The 24,293-nt window shown below is 42.4% G+C and overlaps 2 protein-coding genes across 3 annotated transcripts; both read right to left on the bottom strand.

Annotated features, from left to right (window-relative positions):
* Positions 1–263: 263 nt before the first annotated feature.
* LOC129355303 (RNA-binding protein 38-like) lies at positions 264–13,406 on the bottom strand. The gene is made up of 4 exons (XM_055024813.1): positions 12,869–13,406; positions 9,293–9,416; positions 7,432–7,486; positions 264–1,843 (listed from the first exon to the last, which is right to left on the bottom strand). The coding sequence occupies exons 1-4, from the start codon at positions 13,079–13,081 to the stop codon at positions 1,495–1,497; spliced, it is 741 nt and encodes a 246-aa protein (XP_054880788.1). The 5' UTR covers positions 13,082–13,406; the 3' UTR covers positions 264–1,494.
* Positions 13,407–15,677: 2,271 nt separating this feature from the next.
* On the bottom strand, positions 15,678–21,988 carry rae1 (ribonucleic acid export 1). 2 transcript variants are annotated; one of them, XM_055024811.1, is made up of 14 exons: positions 21,930–21,988; positions 21,661–21,854; positions 20,971–21,089; positions 20,776–20,880; positions 19,992–20,084; positions 19,186–19,272; positions 19,022–19,108; positions 18,397–18,468; positions 18,211–18,318; positions 18,013–18,119; positions 17,843–17,918; positions 16,795–16,989; positions 16,626–16,711; positions 15,678–16,074 (listed from the first exon to the last, which is right to left on the bottom strand). In XM_055024811.1, coding segments are annotated over exons 3-14 (1,107 nt in total). In that variant the 5' UTR covers positions 21,061–21,089; positions 21,661–21,854; positions 21,930–21,988; the 3' UTR covers positions 15,678–16,073. The 2 variants fall into 2 exon arrangements, with proteins under 2 accessions (XP_054880786.1, XP_054880780.1); XM_055024805.1 differs by lacking the exon at positions 15,678–16,074 and having other exon boundaries at positions 16,622–16,711.
* Between the last annotated feature and the right edge of the window lie 2,305 nt (positions 21,989–24,293).

The raw sequence follows: 24,293 nt of genomic DNA, 5'->3' as shown, positions 1-24,293 counted from the left end.
GCAGGTAGCATAGAAGCTCAGTTATTATAAACTTTATTAAAATTCCAGAAGATAAGCTTGCCGTAATGTGTAAAGCAGCAGACGACAAGCTGGCTCAGCCTGACTAATCAACCAGCAAATTACTTATGTTTCTGTTGCTCTGAGAAAGGTGTGTATTTTTCTGTAAATATTGCAGAGCCGCACTATTTTTACTTATTTACGTAGTCTATGTGACATTTATTTCCTTAATCATGAAAAAAAAACAAAAAAACATAGAGGGCATCTTGAGTAGAAATTTTTATTCTTTATGGCTTGTTTGAAAGGATTGTAAGGAACAATCTTACTGGAAAATAAAAAAAAAGAATTTCCGCTGAACCCATCCAAAGATCCACTGGTAATATGATGAAAAGAACGACGACACTTTGTGGATCTGCAGCAAACGACTGCAAGTTAAATGACATCAGTGTCACAACTACAATAACAACTTTAAAAAAAAAGGAAAAAAAGTTTTTGTTTTTTTTAACTTAGTACCTCTTATAAATACCTACCTATAAATATTGAAAAATGCACGTGATGACATCTGAATGTGCTGTACATGGAGCAACAGTCCTACCATCTCAGTACAGAAACAAATAAAAACACTGGTGTTTTTGCTCAGTGTCAGCGACCTCATCGATACACACAGCTCCTCGCCCCTCTACCCCCGATACTGTTTATGATTATCTACATCAAATCGAAGTTAGCTCGGTTACAAAAGGGGCTCTTTGTCCTTAAAACTTGGTTTAGAGTGGAGAGGCACAGGGAAAAATAATCTGGAGATTCTCTTTGTTTTACATTTATTTATTAAGGCCTCTTGAAATCAAATATTGGGGAGTTAAAAAAAAAAAAAAAAAAAAAAAAGCTGTGCGGTCGCTTTTCTGAGTTGAAATCTCTCCTGGTTTTCCTGCGGCATTCTGTTGGTGAGGCAGAGCTCTGCCGAGTTTCTCCATCGCCACCATAGAAAAGAAATGAATAAATGAACGCTCCTCAGCATCTTCAGAATGTCTGCTGTGTCCAGCCAAAATGCTGTGGACTTTGAGGAAAAATAAAAAATGCAACATCTAGCAAGGACATGCGTGACCTCTGCTGATTGAACTACAAAACGACGGCAACATAGATAATAATGGCAAAACAATAGTGACAAAGACATTAATAATACAATAATAAAGAACAATAAAATAATATTAATAATAATAATAATAATAATGATAATAAAAAATGAAGTGTCATTTTCTGGAAGCCCTTGGAAGCAACCACATACTGTATGCTGGTTCGGCTTCCCCTCCTGAACTCCCAGCAGTCCTCCCTCCCCTTGTACCAGTGAGCAAGCAGCCCATCTTAGTCGTATAGTGCAATAATCCCGACATTGTTTTTCCTGAAACATGCTGCTGACGACAGCGGTGGTACCCTATGGGGGTCTGCTCTTCTGTCCTCTTCCACTTCCTGTCACCTCGCCATCCCCCGTCGCCTCCGACTTCACTGCATCCTCTCTGGCTGGATGTGCTGCTGCGGGGCGTAGTGCAGGAAGGTCGGGGCCTGGGCGGTGGCGGAGGGCAAGGTGGGGTGCACGGTGGCTGTCGCCGTGGTGGCGGCGACGGACGGGCCGGCGGACGCCGTGGGGCTGGTGGTGTAGCCGTAGCCCAGGAAGCCGGCTGGGGAAGCGGCGTAGGGGTACTGCTGGTCGAAGGCGGCGTGGGCGTACTGGGCGTAGGCCGAGCTGTAGTCCAGGTAGGGGCTGGTGCCGACCGAGGCAGCCGACACCTGAGTGGGCAGCAGCAGGCTGGGCTGCACGAACGCTTGGGGGTAGATGTACGGCTGGGCCAACCTGCACAGAGACACGCAGAGAGGAGGGTCAGAGGGGCAGAAACCCCCAACTCAGGCTGGTTTCTACTGGTTACGTCGCTCTCGGAGGAGGAGGCGTGTCAGGAATATACAGCCTCTGAACACCCAGCCTCAGTTACCATCACTAACTTATGGTAGTCATGTGAGGAGCAGGTAGGGCTGGGCGGATTAAAAATAAACATTTTTAAGAACAGATATGAATTTAATTGATTATTTTTACCCTCTCATTAATAAATAAACAGGAAATATTTTTCCAACTGAGAACTAGGCCCAGGCTGTGAGAATTTTTGTTCCACTATGAGAATATTAGCAGGGGAAAAGGAAAAAATAGAATTTCACAAAAAACATTGTTAAATTGTGCAAAAAAGATTGTTTGAATGAGAAAAGAAAAAGCGTACTTATTTTTAGGACTTTATTCTGATAATTAAAAAAATAAAAACTTTTTAGCCCAGTTCTGATACTTTGTTGTAGAGTGGACCTGAATTCAAAGTGCAAACAAACAGAACAATCACAACTGTCACCCTGCGCATGGTGACATCACTCTGAACGATGGAAACACAAAGAGTGGATTGGTGAGGAAAAAAAAAAAAAAAGGATAATTTCCCAAAACTTAAATCTTCAAAAACCGAATATTTGATCCATCGATTTAAAAAAATGAAATACAAATTTATTGCCCAGCCCTTGAAACAAACAAAGAGGTTAGTATCAAAGGTGACGCAATTCTTTGTGTAAATCAATGAGTAAAAAAAAAAAAAAAAAAAATCAACAACCACCAAACCTGTTGGGTCAGACCTCCCGCGCTGTACGAGAGGGAACAAGTAGAGGGGGGGTGAATGACAGAGGCAGCCGTTACTGGCAGCTTTTCAAGCTCAGGCATCAGCAGTGTTTTAACAGCTGCTGCTCTTCACCCTCTGAACACACTCACACACAGATGGGAGGGGAAAAAAAAAAAAAGAAAAAAAAGGGAAGTGCTTTGAGGGAGGGCAGAAGTTGGAGTCTTTTAGTTCTCAATCAGTTTGTAACTCTGCCTCACACACACAATCTCACAGGTGATGATGGTGGCTGGGGAGACGATCAGGGCCCGGGCTGGGGGTTCTGCCGAGCCTCACGGGCCGGCTCAGATGCAGCTGATGAGGGCTGCTGGCTGGGAGTGGTTGGTGGATGAACAACGTTTATCCACAAAAGAAAGGGAAATAATTTTCAGGTGAGATTAAAATATTTTAAAAAAGTGTTCCCCATCCCTCCTCCTCCATCTCCAACAAAACAGGAAGAGCTGACCAACGCTGCATGTCAAGGAGTTGACGGATCTGACTCTAGAGACAGCTTCAACCCTTCACTTTACAGACTATGAGCAAAAACAAAACAGAGAGCTAGAAAGGCAAAAAAAAAAAAACAAGAAAAAAAAAGACAATATCACACTTCAGTTACATACAAGAAACCAAAGTCAACTCAGTTTCACCATTTTGCCACTGCAAATAGTTCCCATTAGATAAATATTACCTATGAAAGTCACCTACGAAGTCAAAGCATGCATGTACAGCACCTTGTGAAGTTATTCTGCTTGGTTTTTTTTTCCACGACGTCACATTACGACCAGCAGCTTCAATGTTTTATTGGAATTTTAGGTGGTAAACCAACACAAAGTAGTGATAATTATGATAATCAGAGCCAGGAGGCCCATGGTCACTCTGGAGGAGTTTCAGATATTTTAATTTAAATAGTTTAATCCACATATCACAAATGTGTCAAAAATAATGTGTCAACTAGGGCTGGGTGGTAAATATAGGAAATGCAGTTCAGAGTGATGTCATCACATCCAATGCCTAACAGCTTGTTTGTCAAGCATGTTTTTCAGCTATTTATTTGGATTTAAAATTCAGGTCAATGGGGACGATTGAAAATGAAAAATAATCTAAAATGTTCTGTCATTCATAATTTCTTTTTAGGAAAAGAAGTCAAGACATGAAATTGGATTTGATATGAAATTAATCGGATTTCATTTTTACACCACATTGACCAGCCCTGGTATCAACCATGTATTATTTTCTCACCACTTCAGGATACGTTTGGTCCATCACATAAAACCCACTGTAGGCTGTGGCAGTAATGCAACAAGATGTGGAAAATGCCAAAGAGTATGAAACTTCCCAGGCACTGGATAAGGATGTACTCACTTTACATACTTCCTGCGCACACAAACGCGCCGTTGCCTCTGCTCACACACCAGTTACCACTGCAAACCCCCAAACCATGCCATAATAGGGAAAGAGTCACACCGCAATCAGCACAAGCTCTTCAGTTCATATCACACAAACAGGAGAGGGAAAAAAAAAAAGATAAGACACTCCAGTCCATCACAGCACACTGCACTGCACTCTCAAGCCGTCACTGGCACCTTGTAGAGAGGCTGGCTGAGGGGAGGCAGGACAGTGTGGGCGGATATTTTCCCCAACTGAGGGCATCATCTGATCCTGAACTTGGTCAGCTGGCAGCAGAGGGCAAACCGTGGCATAAAAATGAAATTAAAGTGATTAATTTACAAAGAAAAAAGAAAAAAAAATGGGATCAACGTGAATCCTCGTGTAACTGAAAGGAGAGTTGGACCTTAAATGCCCATGTTAAAATCTAGAACAAACAAGGGTGAGTTAAACAGTGCATGAACATTTTAATTGTGTACTAAACAAAAGTAAATGAGAAGTGAAGGGAACATACAGGCTATGGACAATAGGGGCTTCAGAGGAAGTAAAAATCCCACCACTGTTGAGCTTCATCTGCACTTCAGCCTTGGGAGACGACTGTACGTCAATGGCTGCGGGGCATGAAAGCCCTCGCGCCAACTCTAAATGACCTCAACCTTGCGTAAGACAGGATGATGGTGGACCGCTGCTCTGGTGCCGGAATAAAAGACGAGAAGAAAAAGCAGGGATGGGGATCACAGCGAGTCCAGAGGGCAGCGGAGATGCCAAGCACGCTGCGTAAAGAAAAAAAATAATAATAAAAACGATGGAAGAGAGGCCATAGATGACAGCCGGAATATCGTTGGTCAGCTGGATTTCTGCTGACGGCCGGTCGTAGCGGGTCGTTGAGTGGCAGGCCGGGACACCGGAGAGACGGGCTCGCCAGAAAACGCTGGCTGGCAAAGAGCGAGACAGTCTAAAGGCTGGAGCCTTCGTCAATGAGGGGAGAGACATAATGAGCTGCTGGCGAAAAAAAGAAAACGCCTGGGAGACGTCGCACCAAGCAGCTAAATATCTCACGGATGAGCTCCAGCGCATGACTCGATGCGACGTGAAGTGTGAAACCAGGCAAGACTGAACTGGGTTGGTGTGGATGAGGTAAAGCCCACCTCTTAAAACTGCAACGGTTCTTTGAATGGGGAGCGGCGGTGAGGGGGGGACAAAGGTGTTTTATTTGACACCTGTAGAGGCGAGTTACCATGGAAGCGCCTCATTAAACATTGAGTCGGAGGATCTCCCTCCCCCCCTTTTGATTCTACTTCTCAATCCCCCTCCAAGTGTCACAGAGGTGTCGGTTTTCAGAGACTCCATCGGATTCAGAAATGGAGGGAGGACTCCACTGGAAGAAGAAAAACAAAGAAAAAGGAAAGTGGCTAGAATCCAACAGGATGAAGGGAAGGAGTCGATTTGTGACGAGAGATGAGTCGTCTACAAAGGCCGACTCGTCCCCTCCCCGTAAATACACAGGCCGCAGCTCTGGTGACCCCCGTTGGCCCTCCCCGCCCTTACAGTCCACACCTTATCCACAGTAGTCTCCACATGCGGCATCAGCATGTGGAGACTACAGCTCAAAATCCTGCTCAACACCCCGTCTTCCTCCCGCCATATGTCCACAAGCATCGTGGAGTCGGGGGAGGGGGAGGTAAGAAAGAAATGCCCCCCCGTGTGCAATCTGCATCTTAGCAACGTCCATGTCCAACACTCGAGCCGTGTGGAGGAACCTCGGGAGGACAGGTGTTGGGCGAGCCTCAGGGGCGGTGAGCACAGGAGATTACAGAGGGTGGAGTTACTGAGGGTGGAGGGGAGCAGCACCTGTTGGGCACACGCCTCAGACGGCAGTCGAGCCAAACACTGCAAACATTCGGAGTTTGTCCAACCCTCTCTGGACCAGCGGGACGTCGACATGGACGGGACTTTCCTTTGTCCTCCCCCCTGAGGTTTTGGAACATGATGTGACATGTTCCTAGTGGGACTCCAGCTAATTTAAGCAAATACAAAAATCCTGCCAAGTTTGTTTTTTTTCCTTTTTTCTAATTTTACTTATTTGTGGAATTCTTTGAGCATCTCATCCTTTCAAAGCTCTTCATCAGACATTACTACAATCACCTCGAAACAATTCAAAAAGTTTAATTTCACTGTATTCAGAAGAGGGGAGTTTAAAAAGGATACAGGCTGGTTTCACACAATGTCACATATAAAAGAGTTTATTTTAGCTAACTTTGCTAATCACAGGCTGCAGTGACAAACAGAATTAAAGTTTCTAAAAAATTCTGGTTTTTGCACTCTACAATAAATAAAACTAATAACTTCTTAAGAGGAAGAGTTACTATCTCACACCTTCCACAGGAATGGTAACCCGCAAAAATGTTTTCGTTAAAGAGGCCTTTTGAAGGTGCTATACGCATCCTTATCCAGCCATGTTGGTGGGAAACAGAGGGGAAGGAGCAAAAGGGACAATCAGAACCTGTCAGCAGTTCTGTGGACATTCCTCGTATTAAGTCACGGACTGTGACTCACTGGTCCAAAGTCGGTTTTTCAGAGTCGATTTTACACGTCATTTGGAAACCAACACCTCAGAGTTGGTTCTTCTAACAGGTTGTTTTTACCAAATTGCTAAATTTTAAATTCATTTACTCTACAACCAGAAAAATAGAAACAACAACAAAAAAGGAAACTCTGAATCTTAGAAGATTTTTAGTCATTTAAACTTGACACTGATAAGTAATTAAGCTTTTACTGATTCACTTCTTTCGTTTGCAGATTAAGCGACTTGGAATTTCACGCGACCACAACGACGAATGCCAAACAACTCACTCAGATTAACTTCCTGAACTCCTGTTCTTCTAACAGAAAAGGAGGGTGTGCATGTAAAACCCAAACAGGCCTCAGGCTGCAGCTTGTAGCGTGATATCTGAGAGCTGCAGGGGGAGTCAGAAGAGTCATAACAGTGAAATGGTCGTTAGTTGCTCGGCCGACCGTGGCTTGCAGACTCTGTGGATCCCTCCCATTCTCCACGACGGCCACAGAACTCCCCCGTCGGTGACGGAGCTCGCTCGGGTCGGACCACGAGTCAGGAGGCCCCTGACGGAGGTCAACGAGTGAGTCACACATTCACCTCTGGAACGCACGTCCATTACCACGCAGACGCGAATCATCTCTACGGCCTCCTCGCCCCAAACGGGACTCGGTGTATGCTAATGGAGGGGCGGCTGGAGTTGCGTGTAGACACTGGAACTGGCGTGTGCTTTCCAGAGGCTGCGTTTTGTCAAAGAAATAGCAGCCTGGTGGCATAATAGCAGAGAGCATAACAAGCGCCCACTCCCTGCTCACTTACCCATACTGCCTCTGGATGAGTGCCGGGTGGATGGGCTGCACTCCGATGGATATGCCTGGAAGAGAGAGGGAGAAGAGAGGAGGATGGTTGTCAGACACACATCTGCATTTACAGAGGAGGAGCAGAGAACAATGCACAGAGGGCACGGAGACACAGAGACACGGCCTGTTTCCAGCCTACCATGGAAGAAATATTTCAAATGTTCCAGAAAGCAAGCAAAGAAAACATATACGCTGTTTCAGAGCTGCATGGTATTTGTCGCATAAATCCGAAGTATGCGAGCTCCGAGATGGAGCTGCAGGCTGTGGTCATGTGACTAATTAAAAACAGCAACAGTTTGTCTCTTAGCCTGTAAAACAGCCAGTGTTTTTACAATCAGGTCTCCAGCAGCCCCGTCAGATGCTTTCTCTCCACTATACCTGCTGCTCGGGGCGATGAGCATTTATCACAATGTCCATCATTTATCGGCAGAAATTTCAGACAAGATTTTTGATTTACAATAGTCACAACAAATTCTGTCCGTTTTGTTTTTCTCCAATGTTTGTTCAATGATGGAGTATCAATAAATATGATTAAATGCAGTTATTGTGTGCGTTTTAGAGACGCCAATCACACTTTTGGACGTGATCGTGTCCTATAGAAATGGTGTGTTTTTCCATGAGCGGTGTTTGTGTGGCTATCTATGCTGTGTTGTCACAGCCTTACAGTTACCTAAAATAGTAGCAACAAATAGTTCTTATTGTTACTTTGATCATAATCACAATGCTGACACAAAATGTGATAAAACTTTATGTTCCCCATTATGTCGCCCACCCTCACCTGCTGCACTGATGGGATAAAACAGGAGTTTTCAGGTTTCATCAACACATATCTTTTTAAAAGTGAAACTTAAGACCTGCATCAGGACTGAAATGTACAAAGGAATTTGTTTTGCGCAGAGTGCATATGCATCATCGTTTGGGCTGACGACAGAAGTGAATAAGTGGCGACGATGAAGGCCAATAAATTTACACTTACTTATGATGGATGCAATAAAGCCAACTCTCTAGCGAGAGTATGTCAAAAGCTAATTAGCGATAGAATAAAGATGTCTGGGTTTGAAAATATAATATTAAATAGTCCTGCCAGGACAAAATTTAAAACTTGTGCTTAACATATTTAATGCCAGCTACCTTTTTAAAATAAATTTAAGGCATTTCAAGGCCTTTTTTTGAGATATCTAACTTTAAGACTTTTTAACGATGCATGGACACTGTGTAAAATGTCACATTGTAATAAATCATTAAAATTATTTTAAAAATTTAGTATTTCATTAAAAAGTACATAAAATGTTACAGTCCTTCATTTGATCTTATTGTGGCAAACTCAAATACTGGTGTTCCAGCATTTATTGACTTAGTTCATTGTACTGTGCTGCAGAACAGTGTCATTTATTCTATCCATCAGTCTCAGTGTGTAGAGCCAACACTGCTAAACATGCAGATTAGCGCACAGATTAGCCAATCAAATGCTGGGATCTATTTAACAAACCGTAGTGACTGTTTAGATTCATGCTCTGTAGCACAGGAAATATTTCATAAATAAATACCAGCATAATTACACATCATCTCTACCGAATGAATTTACATTTTTATGACGACACATTTGATCATTTTATTATGAATTAAAACAAATGCATTTTATATGCACAGTTATCTGTTCTACTTACCATAGTCATTATACATTGACTTAACCTATGTAAAAAATGTAAAAACTTGCTGAATTGTGGAGCTGGTCGACCTCAACACTCATCGCAGTCTGCAAAGATGTGCCCCTTACTTTCTAGCTAGCCTGAGCTCTGCGCAGCCCCTCTCTATCTCACCTGTCTGCAGGCTGCGGGGCTTGGCGCCCAGGTACGCCAGGTTGACGTTGGCCTTTCTGCCGTCGATGATGGGGTTGGGATCCTTGCAGGCTCTCTCCGCGGCTCCTCGGTCGGTCATCGTCACCTGGCAACCACAGACGCAGCTGCTAATGAATCACAGTTTAGACTCGTAGAAAAAAAAAGACAATCAAAAACAAAACAGGATTTCAACTGGCCCACTTTGCGAAAGACCAGTTAAAAAGAAAGAAGAAATAAAAACAAAAGCTGATATTTACTGGTTTAGAAATCGGGCCAACTGCCAAGGGTACCAGCTGCCTTTAGTTTGACAACCGGTTTAGAAAATTGTAAAGTGGCACTTCTTGAGTTTCTATTAAAACTGGTTATTTATGGCTGGATATGTGTCAAAAAAAAAAAGACACAATTTGTCAAAAATACAGCAGTTTCTTCCAGCCAGCTGACAACTTGCGTGCTTTTTCTGCCATCTCAGATTGAGTTTAAATCATAAGAAGGATGTGGTTCAGATTTTAGTAGTTGTGAAATGGCAACTTATTAGAAACCCCAGTGTACCCTGAAACTTCTCACTTCATTTGGGCCTGTCCTTATGAAACCCTCCCCCCCCCGGAAAACTACCTCTCAGGCAAATATATAAGTAAAAAATGCCCACAGCAGCAGTAGCCAGCCTATGACTACCACTGAGACATGGGCAAAGCTGCTGAAATATGGATCTGGCCAACAAGGAGCTTATCCAATTAGGAACAAAATAAGGAGATTGGCATTAGTCCACCCCCCCGGCTCCCTCCTGGCATTATATGAGCCCTTCTGGTTTGATTGCCACATCCTGCCAGTTGTCGGTCTCCTCACATGACCTGACCCGATCCGAGAACATGGAGCTGAATAGTTTCAGAGGACACTCTGCATCTTTTACGGGGAGGCTTTTTGGGAACAAAGCCCACTGTGGCGCCTGTGTTGTGAACACACAGGAAGGAAACAGGCTGTGTTTACAGTGAAGCGCCTTGCTGTGGGGTTAGGGTGGTGCTGGAAGGTGGGGGTCCGCTAATCCACCTCTGAAGTGTGTTTAAGACAAAAAAGAAGTGCACTCAGCTTCAGGCTCGTTCTTGTTTCAAGCCAGACAGAAAAAAAACAAAAAGCGACCCAGGAATAAAAACCGGTGAGGTTAAAATCCCAGGAAGCAATCCACATGGTTTGACGAAGAGCCCGTCTAACCTGAAACGCCGGCCCACCGACAGAAAGCCGGTCGGCACCTGCTCAACTCACCAGACGGCTTCCCCCTCCGACTTTCATCAGCTTACATGTAAACAAGGAACAATTGTCTTCCAATTCCCCTTTAGAGGTACATGGAACCGTTTTCCACTCCTTGTTTGGCCCGATCAGACAGCCGAGCTGAAGCGTCTCTGCTAAGTTTTGGTAAATATTTGCATTTTTTTTTCTCCTGAACTACTGCTTCTGTTCTTTATGGTTTTATCTCCAAGGGACAGAATAAATCACTTATTAACCCAGATAAAAACCCGGTATTGGAAAGAATCTTGGAACATAGAGTTTTTTTTGTTTGCAAAGAAGTTGTTAAAGTTATGTAATTATAAACAAGAGTCATTTTCCCACAGAACTCCAAGAACTGGGATAACAAGGAGCGGTTAAAAATGCTAGGATGAGTTCATTGGTCCATAGAGATTAGATCAAAGAAAATACAATCGGTTTCTAAAACTGGAACATGAAAAGTTGACATGAAAGCTGGGTAATGAAGTACGGATTTCCACAGCAGGATTTCTCTAAGAAAAAGAAAGAAAAGGAAAAAAAAAACAAAAATGGTTCCCGTTTGTCAGCATTTGGTTGGATGGCATCACAAAGATCACACTCACACGTCAGCCTGATCAGGCTGATGTGTCTGTTTGCATTAGTAACTGTTTGGGCAACACCTTTTATTAGATGGAGTCCAACCTCAGGTGTTTGATTTTGATTCCTGCTTTGAGAATCAGGATCTAACGTCATTTTCAACTGTCTCCTCATGCTGTAAGTAAACATGATTAAACGAGTCCAGCGACATCGAGCAGTAAGAACTCACTTTGCTCCTATTGCCATTTTGGTTTGACTGTGATGCACAACCTGTCAACTAGCCCAAAAAGGGGACCATAACCAAAAATATAAGGACCGCAGAGCCACGTCTATTTGGTATTCGTGCATGCGCTTATTTTTCTACTAAAAAACACACAAAAAAGTCAAAAGATGCATGTTAGGTAGCTGAAACACATAGCCGAAGTGATACTTTGCAAATCAGCTAATCCAGGCACCCAATTTATTTTTATTGCTGCTGATTGGCTGAAGCGTTTAAAATGTGCGCATTAATGCATATTGAGGTTTATTTGGTGTTCAAACTATTAAAAAAGGCAGCTACAAGGTTTTGTAGGGTGAGTTCGAAGTATTTTGCAGATATTAAATATTTTGACCCCCACGATTACTGGAGGTTTGCTGCGTTTCCAATTGTCAGGAGCATTGGTCAAGCCGGAAAATGCTTCCAAATTTACAATGGAAGCATACAACAGATTTGACTTTTCAATGGACTGCTCATAATTCATCAACACACCCAACTATAGAGTCAAACAAACTGGTACCGCATGTTATAGAGGGTACATATTGGAGGTAAATATGGACAAAACAGCAACATAGTGGAACAAAATGAAGGTACAAATTAGAGGGGGCGGGGGGTTGAAGTGTGATAATATTGTTGAATAATATGTACGACAAATGATTATAATGAACCTGCATTTCCAGTTCCTCAAAACTTGGTCACTGAGATTTTGATGATTTGACCAGCAATAGTTTATCGAAACTGATGCAGTCAGAATGAGGAGCACTTGCAAATATTCCAGTGTTGATCAGCTACTGATATCAATCCAATTAAATCCGTTTAGACCGAACATGACAGGTTGTTCGACAGGAGAAAAACTACATCTGAAGAGATTTTCCTGAAAACTCTGGCATGCATCTTAATGTCCCTTTTCCAGCAGCCTGAAATGTGACGTAAAGCATGTCTTCTGATTCCTGACAATGGAAAGCAAGAGTGTGCAAGGTCAACCTCCCCATTGCTCTGAAATAACCATATAAAGCAAGCAAAGAGTCCAGCCTCTCTCTCTCTCTCCGTCTCTCTCTCTCTCTCACACTTCCACAGCAATAAGCTGGGGCTGCTCAGGGTTGAGGGGAGGGGAGGTGTGTGTGCGTGGGTGTGTGTGTGTGTGTGTGTGGGGGGGGGTTATAAATGAGGAGTGGACATTAGACATATGCTGAAATATAATCTTCTTAGTTACCCATCAACTTTTGTGATCCCTCATCCTCATTAATCGAAAAGAACAGCCAACCAGGCGAGACAAAAACAAAGATGCGGTGCAATTATGTATTTAACCCTGCGACGTCTGAATGAGTGACTTCAGACTTTAAACGTGTTCAACAGCTAATGGCCCACAAAACAACTTTTGACAAACTGACGGGAGCCAGGACGCTAAGTTAAAGAGGCAGGTTCGGTAGAGATAAGCAGAAATGAGTGTGTGTTTGGTTCATACTTACAAAGCCGTAGCCCCTGGATTTACCGGTCTGTCTGTCAGTTATCACAACGGCCTCGTCGATGTCCCCGAAAGCCTCGAAGTACTTTCGGAGCGAGGCGTCGGTCGTGTGGTACGGCAGCCCGCCGACGAAGATTTTGGTGAACGTGGTGTCTTTCTGGACCGGCGTGGGAGGCATGACTTCCAGGGATCCGTTCACGTACTGATGCAGGAGCATTGGTGAAGCCGGAGAGACGGGCCGAGGCACACAGAGTACCGCTACACTACGCGCTCAACAGTTTCCCCCCGCCCGACATCCAAAGACCACGCTCTAACCTCTAGCGGAGCGACGCCGTTTTGTTTTCGCTCTCTGTAGGCTCTGGGGAAATTTAAACCAAAAAAAAGGGGAAAAAAAGTTGCGGCAACCTGTAGGAATCCGCGCTTCACGCCGCTCGTACTGCCTTCCACAACCAGCACACCTAGCCGGTTTGTAGTCCTGACAAGAAAACCGTGCTAGGAGCATTTATACCCAACGATAAGACTCCGCCCCCACCGCAACTGTTTGGCCAATGAGCGTGGACTCCTCGTGCACAACTGTTGAAGCGGGTCCTCCCATTGGCTCGTCGTTTCACGGTGCCAGTTGCACCTGCTTTTGTCTTTTTAAGCACAAAGAAAAACCTGTACTGTACGCACTGGACTGCTCTAAAGCAGGAGGGGAAATACCGCCCACCTGTCGCCCAAATCCTTTCCCTACATGTAATAACTTTGTAGCGCAAATTTGTCTTTCGCAGATTATGACATGGTAGACAGACATTATTAACATGTTTACAATCGAAGCCAATAGCCATCAAACTTATTTTAGACGTACTTTACCACTCCAGAGATTTTCTTTTTGCTCTTTTGTGATACTATTTAATCAGGATGAACACTAGCCTCTCGAAAACAAACTTTACAAACTTTCATAACTCGGGTGAGAGAAAGAAACTAACAAAGAGTTCTTTTGAGTGCCACCATTTGCATTTGCTGTGTTCAGATTGTCTCAGTTGTGGGAGTCTGGATCTGGGACAGATGTAATGGTCCATTCTACTTGCAAGTCAGAATCACAGCAAAAATGTTTTCCCTCGTTGTTGTGACAAGCTTGTAACATTTGTATCTTCACTTTCTATGTTCAAATACTAAATGAGCATGTTCAGAGATAGAATTTATACTCGTGCCGCTTTAATGACATTAAAATATACTGAAAACAACTAAAAACATGCATGAACTTATTTCCAGAGGCGCTGATATTCTGATGACACAGCGTTCCAAAATAAGACCTAAAGATAAAAAAGTTCAAGCTTGTTCTAAATCTAGAACAAGCAGACATTTGGACATTTGTTAAAGAGCTACATTTTCTCACTATGGGTCAATAAAGGAATGTTCTAGTGCTGCTTTAAAGGAAATCATTTTAGTGATTTTCTTTAAAACCACAAAATAAATAAAAATAATCAAATTGCTCTGGAAATCTTTGAAATTATAGTCATGTAACCAGTGTGAGAACTGCTGCACAGCTGCCATGAACAGGCATTTCTGCCCCAGATCATTTAATTACATTCCAAAATTAATGTGCATTTCTTCTCATCACCTCAGAGGTAAATCAAAATGTTTCCTACTGGATGAAAGTTTGAGACATGGGCTGGTGAAAGCGTGAACTAAAGTAACGAGATTGGCGATTACTCTGGATATTTGGAGTCATTTTTTTCTTCCACATCTTTTATCTTTTGGTTTCCATTTCAAAGTATTCAAGATCATATCATCTTATGCAATTTTTTTTTACATTTTCCCCCTCTCCCATAAACCTTTCAATGAAAGTATGCTGTCCTTAAGTGTCCAAGGTCAACCCATCTTACTCAAACCACACTACAACTATTTGCTTTATTTTCATGGGGTCACAATGAATTACATTAGTGTTTGAGCAAAGCATGGATGATTAATTTATACAGTCAGCATCATAACTCTACTATACCTCAGTAAATTGCTGGGGTATGTCTCCCATAAACAGACATATCTGTTATAATCCTATTGGACTGCTATTGTCTTGAACGCAAATTGCTCTTTGCAACTTTAGTAGTGCAGCACATCACAATAAACATACCGTATAGCTTAAACTCCAAGGAATCTGAAAAGTAATACTTCTTATAACTCAGGTTAGTTGGCGCTCTATCCATTTGATGGTTTTCTGCATGTGTAAAAGTCGTTACATTTCCAGCTCCAGAGACACGTTAAGCCTGCAGAACAAGCCGGTTTTAAGGGATCTTAACGTAGCGGAACCTGATAAAGGTTGTTCTCCGAAAGCGTAGCGGGGACGTTGCACCGCCGTGGCTTTAAACCTTCCCTCCACCGTTCCCTTGGAGGTCTACTGCTAACTATCTAGGGTCAGTCTGACAAAGAGGTGACGCTCTAACGACCTCTATAAAAAGACACTTAACTCACACCTCGACCTCTATGATCTGGTCCACTCTTCACACAAGGCCTTTGTAGTAGCCCCAACTACCTCATTCATATCCTCCTGAAATCCTCGACCCATTCAGGGGAACTGGATGGGAGAGTCACATCACACACCTTTGATCCCATTTGTCCTGCAGAGTTAAAACTGTTGGGGAAAATACTCCACCTGCTGGTTAACTGTGAGTAATACAGGCAGATGGGGGGGAACAGTTAAAGCATTTAGCATCCAAAACGTAAGGCAAGATCTTTGTCAAGTCTGTAAATATTACCTTTGCTCTGTAGCCTCCGAACACAGAACTTTACTGAGATCCTTTTGGTCTTGTCGAAACGCATACACAACGTTGGAATCTACCAGGGCGCACTTATTTATTGTACATCCCAATATCTTTAATGAAACAGTAACAGCAAAATTACAAGGAAATGAAAAACTTTATGGAAGTTGTGGGGGGGGAAAAAACAAAACAACAAATGTGGACACATCAAAATAGTCATTAAAAAAATATCAAGACGAATATCAAATTAAAGCCCTCTTCCCCTTTCTACGAAAAACTTAAAAAGGCCAACTATCATGCAACATCGAGTTGGGTTGGCCCCTCTGATTGGTGCATGCAAGGCACCAGAGAGCCACGGCATTGGTCCAGACGTCTGTCGAAAGGAAGGAGCATGTCTCGAACGCATACACGCACACTAAAGCAGCAGGTCTTCCGCAATTCTCCACAAGAGGTGCGACTTGGCGCGGCGAATCTGGAGACAGGAAGTAGCAGTCAGTGACAGAGCAGCAAGGTTGTTTTATCGCTCGTTTATTTCTGGACAAAAGGATGAATGGCTATTCTCCAGGCAAAGTGCTTACAAAATATGCTTGGTTTCTGTATTTAGGATATTTTTTCCCTTTTTAAACCTCAATATTCCAATAAATAACATCTTTAAGTACCTCTCCTTAACATTAAATACTTCATGTTTACAGGCTAGATTCTTTAGCTAAGACAGAAGGCTCCATCCGTTACATACAACCCTGTTTGAGTACAAGAGTAGTTTGTCCACACACACAATGTCGTTTACACATTTGTAAACGACATTACATATTTAAAGTGCAAAGTGCTTTTACCAAACCGGGTGGCTACAGAGCGAGGCTGAATAATAATAAAAAAAAAACATGTCGGTATCCTTACTGCCCATATTCATGCATTCCCCTTGAGAGCCCACAGTCAGAGCCACAGGAGCAATCAGGAAATGGGGCAGCCCCATTCATTGACCACGGTCTCCACGGTAACAGACGGCGGCTGCCCTTCTCTCACCATTTCTTGTTCCGAGGCTTCAGCTCCTCAGCGGCGTTCCTCAGAAAGATGTAGTTCTTTTTCTGGGGGTTGTAGTACTCGTGGCCCTAGAAGATCAGGACTGAGAACTGGCAGGATGTGGCAAGTAAAACGACAGAGAGAGGTGAAGAACCGACTGTGCGCCTCCTACCTTTGACCAGTCGTAGCTCGAGGCGTACGCGAAGATGTTGCCGTTGTGGTTGAAGCAGCAAGCTGTGATTGGCTGGTCGAGCTGCTCGGAGGTCTTCAGCTTGGTGCGCGCGTCTTTGTCCCAGAAGCTGAAGCGTCCGTCGGAGCCCACGGTGGCCAGCGTGCCGTGGACAGGATGGAAGGAGATGGCGTTAACCTGGTCAGGAGAAACGGAAGTGCAGTAAGGCCTAACGATTAACGATTGTTTTAGTGATCGATTGGAATAATCGATTTTTCCAACGATTAAAATTGGCACTTAACACAGCTTTCTCATTTAACCACTCAAGCCTCTTGTAAACAATATTAGAAATATATTGAAAGATACAAATAAAACAATTCAATTACTCAATATAAGCATTCTTTTAGGGAATTTGAACTGGGTGAAGCTAAAACTGAGTTATTTGAAAAGTTTGGAAAAAACGTGTCTACAGACAACAGGTTCTCTTTTTGTTAAATGCGAACTATATATAGATATTAGGTTTTGGCTTAATTACTGCTCAGAATATGTTTTTTCAGCAAACTCATGTTAATTACCAAATTAGTCAACAATTAATTCAATAACTGATTCAAGATTAATCCAGTTATTCGTTTCGTTCATCTAGCTAGTTGATAACAGTCTTCCATTAAGATTTAATGTGACAGACCAACAGTTCCATAAGGACTTTGACTGGGACACTATAACACAAAATTACATGTTAATCTAAATGCATTATGTCTGGGTGTGTAGGGTTGATGCTCTGTTGGGACTTGAACCCTCAACCCAACGCTCAAGTGTCTTTGAAGTTAAACATGTTTCAGGATACTCCTCTGATTTGCATCTACCGTCACTGTCTCTGCTGAATACAAGCAACGGCATGATGCTGCCACCACCGTGTTTCACCATAGAAGGGATGTGCTCCTGGTGATGTGCAGTGCTAGTTGCTTTTGCCAAACTTGGATCAAAAACTGGAGAAAATCTGCATTCCATCCCTAACTTTTAATAGTGTTTTGATGCAACAAGATCAACTTACAGCATAGATGTCCTGTGGAGTGGTTGTGTTGGTTCCATTGGACCTGTGGCACTTGAAGGTGAAATTATCTTTGGCTCTAAAGAAGATCAGAAGATGCGGTTGTTCGTTTTTCTTTTTCAGGTGTGGAGCAGGAAGCTTGTCCACGGGTTGTGTGTTTTACAAAAACTCACGGGTTTGGTGGATTGATGTAATGGATCGCCACTCTGCCCTCAATGCTTCCCAGTGCAAAGCCCGTTGGCTTGTTCTGCTTGTCCTTAAATATGGCAACACAACGGTGCTGAAAAGCAAAAACAGACAACACTGAATTTGCATAACAATAGAACATTGCAACATTTTCTTAAACCTCAAAGAGTTAAAGAACAGCTCACCTGATGTTTGAGAGGGGAGTCTATTCTGCGAAACTCAGAAGGCTGGTTCTCTAACTGGTACACTATAAGGCCTCTTTCAGCTGTGGCTACCACTGCCATGGGATACACCTACATCCAACAGGGTGAGTCAGTCCTCTCACTGGGAAGCTTTTAGAAATGACCTCATGCTGTTTATAACAGACTTACAACGTCGGCACAGTAGCATCGCTCTGGCATCTGCAGGGACATCATGGGGTTGGGCGAGCGGGTGTCCCAAAACTTTAAAGAGAAAAACGTCAATGTTTCTAAATGCAACAAAATGTCAGACGGGTAGATAGATGTGTCTCAGACTGGAATCACTTTCTCTGTAAATGCAGCAAACTAATGTGTTCAAAGTGCTTAAAGAAGCAGGCTTTCCCACAGAGTTTCATAAGCCTGGCGGGATTATAAAAGCCTGGGGGTGGAAGTCAGGCTTGACTTGTACCCCCACCAGGCTAAGAATAGTTTATTTGTTATAGGGTTTTTGTATACACATATACACAAGAACTTCAGCAAATACAGTGATAAGTCATGGATAAAGGATCAATAAATTTTGGACACTTCAATTAGTGTCTGAATCGACTGATTTTAGTTTGCCTTTTTAAAGACTTTACAGTTGATGTTTAGGTATCACAAATAATATCTTCCAATAACAGTCATATTTTCACATTTCTTGTCAACTTTAAAACATTTTTAACTCAAAAACATGGTGGGTCGCAGGATGACTGCCCTAGAACTCCTACCACCGGGCTTAACAAGTTTTCTGTGGGAAAGCCAGGAGAAGGCATCGTACCTTCAGTGTTTTATCCCAGCTGCCAGTCATGATACAGCTGTAGTTTGGGGCTTTTATCCAGTGAATTGATTTGATTGGACCGTCATGCTGGGGAGAGAAAGGAGGAGACGTGTGAGATGAAATCAAGCTGATCGGACGGTGGACTTGGCGGGATCTCGGCCAACCTGCGCAATCTGCATCGCTTGGTTGCTGTTAAGATCCCACATCTTTGCCGTCTTGTCGCATGAAGCGGTGAACACCTTACTGCCATCCTGCGGAATACAAAACAAACATATCATGAGCTTTTTTGCAATCCAGCAGCAAATATCCAACACATGGATTCAGGGTTCATACACTTTTCCCACAATTAAAATTCAAGCACTTTACTAGCATTTTCGAGGAATGTTTTTAATTTTTTTTCAGCATCAAACTTTGGGGATAAAAACGACACAGATTAACTAAAAAGAATTTTTTTCTAAAAGTTTCAATTTATCATGACATCATTTATTACTGTTAATGTCTTATCACAACAGATTCATCACACTAAAACAATACAAGGTATGGTAAATGACATTGCTGATCCAATTAAATATTTAAACAAAATATACATAGAAAGTCACAAAAAATCTCTAAAAAAATTTTTTGCCAAGTTTTCTGGCGTCTAGCAAATAGAGATAATTTTGTTAATTCTAAGTGACCCAAAACATGAAGACTTTAGTCTGATTTAATTTCAGACAGTGAGAAAAAGTGTCCGTCTTTTTATTAAGTATACTAAAATATCACATTTCACCTGTAAATAATTCGGACAGTTTCGGACTTCAAGCGTTAGATTGCATTTATTAAGAAACTCTGCTTCTTTCAATGCCTTTACACATAAACCAAGCACTTTCCAAACCTTGAAAACACCTAAATGAAATTCAAGTGTTTTCAAGGATTTCAAGCATCCTGATGAACCGTGTAGGTTGTTTTATTTTTGCAAGATGACACCTACGTCGCTCCAGCAGACGCCCAGCACTGGACCTGTGTGCATCTGTTGGGCTTTGGGGACGGTCTGTCCATTGTCCTGCACCTCCCAACATCTCACCTGAAATCACACAGAAACAACTAAATCCAACTGCAAATGTGTGACTTTTGTCCTGTTTGTGGAAACGAAGCTGCGTTTTGCTTGTCATGTTACAGGATGGATTTGAGAGAAACACCTTCAAGCCCTGAAGCAAAACCTCGAAACCCAGAAATTGTTTGAGAAAATAAAGACAGTGTTGCAAGCCTCGCTTTACGCAACGTAGTGACCCAAAGCAATCCTCCAGGTTGGTCACAAACATTTGAACTAATACACAAAATGTTTTGTCTAATCAATCTTTATTTAGTCACACTTAGCACAATTTCATTACTAGCATGTTTAAAAAGGATGTTTTCCATCAGGCAACGAAAATGTTATTTTTAAATGAGAACATGGAACTCCTTTTCTTCATCCGCTTTAAATGTGACTAAGGCTAGAGCTTCTGAAACACATTGAAAACATGAATACCACTTAAATAAAATAATTCACCACAAAACAGACACTGCATCCAATGATGCTACCATAATAATGAATTTGACAGCTTGTCCCAGTTAAAGTAAGGACCTACATTCTCCGTGGAAAAGACCTTTAGAGCTCCGCTATGGTAATATTTTACAGCAGCTGCTCTCTAACAAGCACACTGGGTCACAAGTCGAATCCATCCTTGGTTTCTGTCTACGTGGATTTCCACTGATTGACTCAACAACCAACTCACATCATTCGCCCAGGATCCCGCAATAAGGAAGTTTCCCGGCATGGTTGGAGGACTGAACGCCAGGCAGCTGATGCTGTCATCTGGAGGCGAGGTCACTTCGACATCCTGGGAGAGAAACGTCAGGTCAGCAGGTGAGAGAGGGACGTGCAGGAGTCGCGGCTCCTGCACCACGTTCAGCGAGTTCCTTCAGTTTACCTTCATGGGATTATGACTGTCAGTCGTCGTGCTTCCAAAAACACCGGTCCCTCCGGTTCCGAAGCTGGTCCCCGTTCCGAACAAACTCATAATGCATCAAAGGCGCACCGAACGTGCGGCTGCGGGAAAAGGCGCAAAGATGAGCTCCCGTTATTAAACCCATCCATTATTTGTCATATTTACTATTTAAATGATGCATTACAGACAATGCGTACATACGATTGCGTACTGCAAAAGGCAGTACGCAATCGTATGTAGCGAATGTTGTCACAGGTGAAACTAGGTGATAGTATGACATCATATGGACTAGCTTCACAGCTAAAGTAACGGTATGCTAACAACATGTCAAGCGCCGACTGAATCTGGTGTACTCTAACACTCTTTTAAACAAATAAAATTATAAATTACCAATTATAAACAGCACTTTAGAATGACCTGAAGGTACAGGAAACTAGTCTCGGTTTCATAAAGTTGAGATATAAACGCGAATGAGAGGTTCAGACGCTAATGTTAGCGCCGTCCGTCTTTAGCTGCGGGGCTAAAAACGTTTTTAACTTCTTCATTCATCATTTTAAAATCAGCAGCTGTTTCCAGAAATACACGAAGCTTTAATTGGTTAAACTGGGTCATTAGCACAAGGTCTAAATATAATAAACGTTTATTATTACAGAGCAAAGGTGTGGCGCTTACCTCTGCAGTGCCTCTGTGTCGCAGTTTGATGACTTCCTTTTATTCGACGATTCCTTGGATGCTCGAAAACCAGCTCACAGCCTCGTTATCGCCACCTCCTGGATTGAAATGGGGAACGATGAAAATATCCAGAAGCTTCTTCTTTAAGAGTTGAATGATTCCCCAGCCGCAGTGTTGTGCTCGTCCTCATTTCTCTGTAAGAGAAACACAAATACAACAACTGCAAACTTAAGCATGTTTCCAAAAAGGACTTGAAAGAGAATGAAAACCTGTCGTGGAAAAGGTTCGGTGCGTGTGCAGGTATTCAGGCTGCTACACTTTTTAAAAATAATTCCGCGTTCTTCAGATTTGTGCACGTGTTGTGGTGTGTTCACGGCCAGGATGAGTGTTGACTTTAGCCGGGAATAAACTGCATTTAAGTGACTTGGCTCTCGCTTTAATTTCAGGGCATCAGGGACGAGTTACATTGCGTGACCTGCATGTGTCGGTGCATCTTGATCCAAATGCATGTGATGTTTTTCAGATTTTTTTTTTTACATTAATATAAGAAAAACACATGTCAGTTTCTTTCAGATTTTATTACATTACATGGTACTTTTTTAAATTTGAATGAATACAAATTTCTGTGGAATCTGTGTTTTTCTTTAAATTTATGACACTAACTTCCTAAAGACATCAGCATCTGATGGGTTAGGGGGATAGAGAAAGAAATGTTGTGTTTATATGACTCAAAACAAGAGAAAAGTCTTACACCGTGTGGCTCTGTCTGACTACATACAAAGACGATTTGACCAATTTAGAGAAACAAACTGCAGGCTAAATAATCACTGTTAAGGGGGCGCTGAGGTTTGCAAACGTTTGCGTCCCACTTGGACGACTCATGAGCTTATTTGAGTTTGCGAGGGATGAGTCACATTCCGTGACCTGCGTGTGCCGGTGTAAACATCTCCAGCTGCGTCATGTCTGCTGGGACTCAAAACTGTGTTTTCTGCCAATGTGGATGCTGCTGCTCATGACCTTTTGAAGACAACATAAAAAAAAAGATAAATGTTAATTTCATTCGATGAACTAATGCAAAGTAGTAGATAATTGTGAAAAGAAAAGAAAAAGATGGCTTTCAACTGTTTTTTTTTGGAGTGTTTTGTTTTGTTTGTTTTGGATGGATGGATGGATGGATCCACTTAAGAAATATTTTAATTTTCCGAACTTCACATCACATTTGTAGTTCAATATAGGCTATATTATCGTTTACTGATTTTTCCTGTCACAATTTGACTGTTTATTGGCGTGAAATGCACACTGATATGAAATAGGTACGTGAGACCTCAACACTGATCCAAACACTGCGTTGATGGCTCTGTTCAAAGCGTGTGGTCTAGTCAAAGTAGAGACCCAATTCTGATTGAGTAAACTTTCAGTTTGAGAACAGCATGAAAAGAAACAAAAAATGGAGAAAAAAAAACGAATTGCAAAAAATACTTGTAGTGAAAGTTGGCGAGTTTTGACTTGAAGAGAAATAAATACACATGTTCTTATTATATTTTATATTTTCACTGGCAAAGCGACTTCATATGTGTTCCACGCGCTCCTTTGTGCTGGTTCTTTGTTGCGCTGGGAACGCAACAAAGACAACAGGTGACATGTGGCAAATGTGGCAAAACTCAATTGAAGGCGCACAAACAGCGGCGGTGCACCTCCTACGCCGCAGTGAAGCTGACCTCGCTCCTCAGCTGCTCTGCTCCAGCGCCTCCGCAAGTCCCGTCATGCAGCCAGACGGCCGCTGATCGCTCAGCAATTAGGGGCGGGGCCTCCCTTTATTGTCTCGGTTCAAAGAATTTCTGCGCCGCAAAGGGGGGGATTATACATGGGGTTTGCGCCTTTTTCAATGCAGATTGTTTCACAACAATTCAAACCACTTTATGATAGACAAATAGGTGTGTGTGTGTGTGTGTGTGTGTGTGTGTGTGTGTGTGTGGGTGTGTGTGTGTGTGTGTGTGTGTGTGTGTGTGTGTGTGTGTGTGTGTGTGTGTGTGTGTGATCTCGCTTTAAACACCTGAACAGACTCATCCAGACCAGAAGGCTCTCTGACCCTGAGTCTTCAGCGGGATATCAAAGCTTCACACCCATTCATTTAAGATAATTGGCACTTTGTGTCTTCCATCCGCTCCTCCGTTTTAGAGCGTGCTAAAAACTGGCTGCTACATTAACAGCTCGATTGGATCACAGCTGGCTAATTTCTGTGTTTGCAAAAATAATAATAGTAATTAAAAAAATTATTAACAAAATGTTTTTTTTTGTTTTTATTTTCTAATTCTTATTTTGTCGTTCTCATCCAAGCAGCAGGCGGAGGGTTTATCGGAAATACAACAAGATTATGTCACCTCCATGTCAGAGAAGATTTTTAAACCTTCTTCTCTGTTTTTGGTTTCTTTTAAACAAAGCAGAAAAACAAAACAAAAAGGAAGAAAAATCCAACAATACGTTAGGGGAAGAAAAATTTAGTTTATCAATTACATTTGTAAACAAAACGGTAGAAATTTGACCCGTTTATTTCGGCGCATCTTTTTTTCTTTTTTTTTTTTTTTTTTTTTTTTTTTGCGGATTGGATTTTAGAAAACTTTACTGATCGGAGA

The sequence above is a fragment of the Poeciliopsis prolifica genome, unplaced genomic scaffold (genome assembly GCF_027474105.1).
Source record: "Poeciliopsis prolifica strain line A6 unplaced genomic scaffold, Auburn_PproV2 SCAFFOLD003, whole genome shotgun sequence".
Taxonomy (NCBI): domain Eukaryota; kingdom Metazoa; phylum Chordata; class Actinopteri; order Cyprinodontiformes; family Poeciliidae; genus Poeciliopsis; species Poeciliopsis prolifica.
The sequence above is the reverse complement of the archived record's forward strand: the minus strand, read 5'-3'. Positions and strand labels throughout refer to the sequence as shown.

Excerpts from the sequence above, each read along its gene's own strand:
- LOC129355303 (XM_055024813.1), bottom strand. The coding sequence starts at position 13,081 with ATGCTCCTGCATCAGTACGTGAACGGATCCCTGGAAGTCATGCCTCCC. Across the intron at positions 7,487-9,292 it reads GCCCCGCAGCCTGCAGACAG|GCATATCCATCGGAGTGCAG; the intron begins GTGAGATAGAGA and ends TCTCTCTTCCAG. Across the intron at positions 1,844-7,431 it reads CTCATCCAGAGGCAGTATGG|GTTGGCCCAGCCGTACATCT; the intron begins GTAAGTGAGCAG and ends GTCTCTGTGCAG.
- rae1 (XM_055024805.1), bottom strand. The coding sequence starts at position 21,060 with ATGAGTTTGTTCGGAACGGGGACCAGCTTCGGAACCGGAGGGACCGGT. Across the intron at positions 19,109-19,185 it reads AAGCGATGCAGATTGCGCAG|CATGACGGTCCAATCAAATC; the intron begins GTTGGCCGAGAT and ends TTCTCTCCCCAG. Across the intron at positions 18,120-18,210 it reads ACTCCCCTCTCAAACATCAG|CACCGTTGTGTTGCCATATT; the intron begins GTGAGCTGTTCT and ends TTTGCTTTTCAG.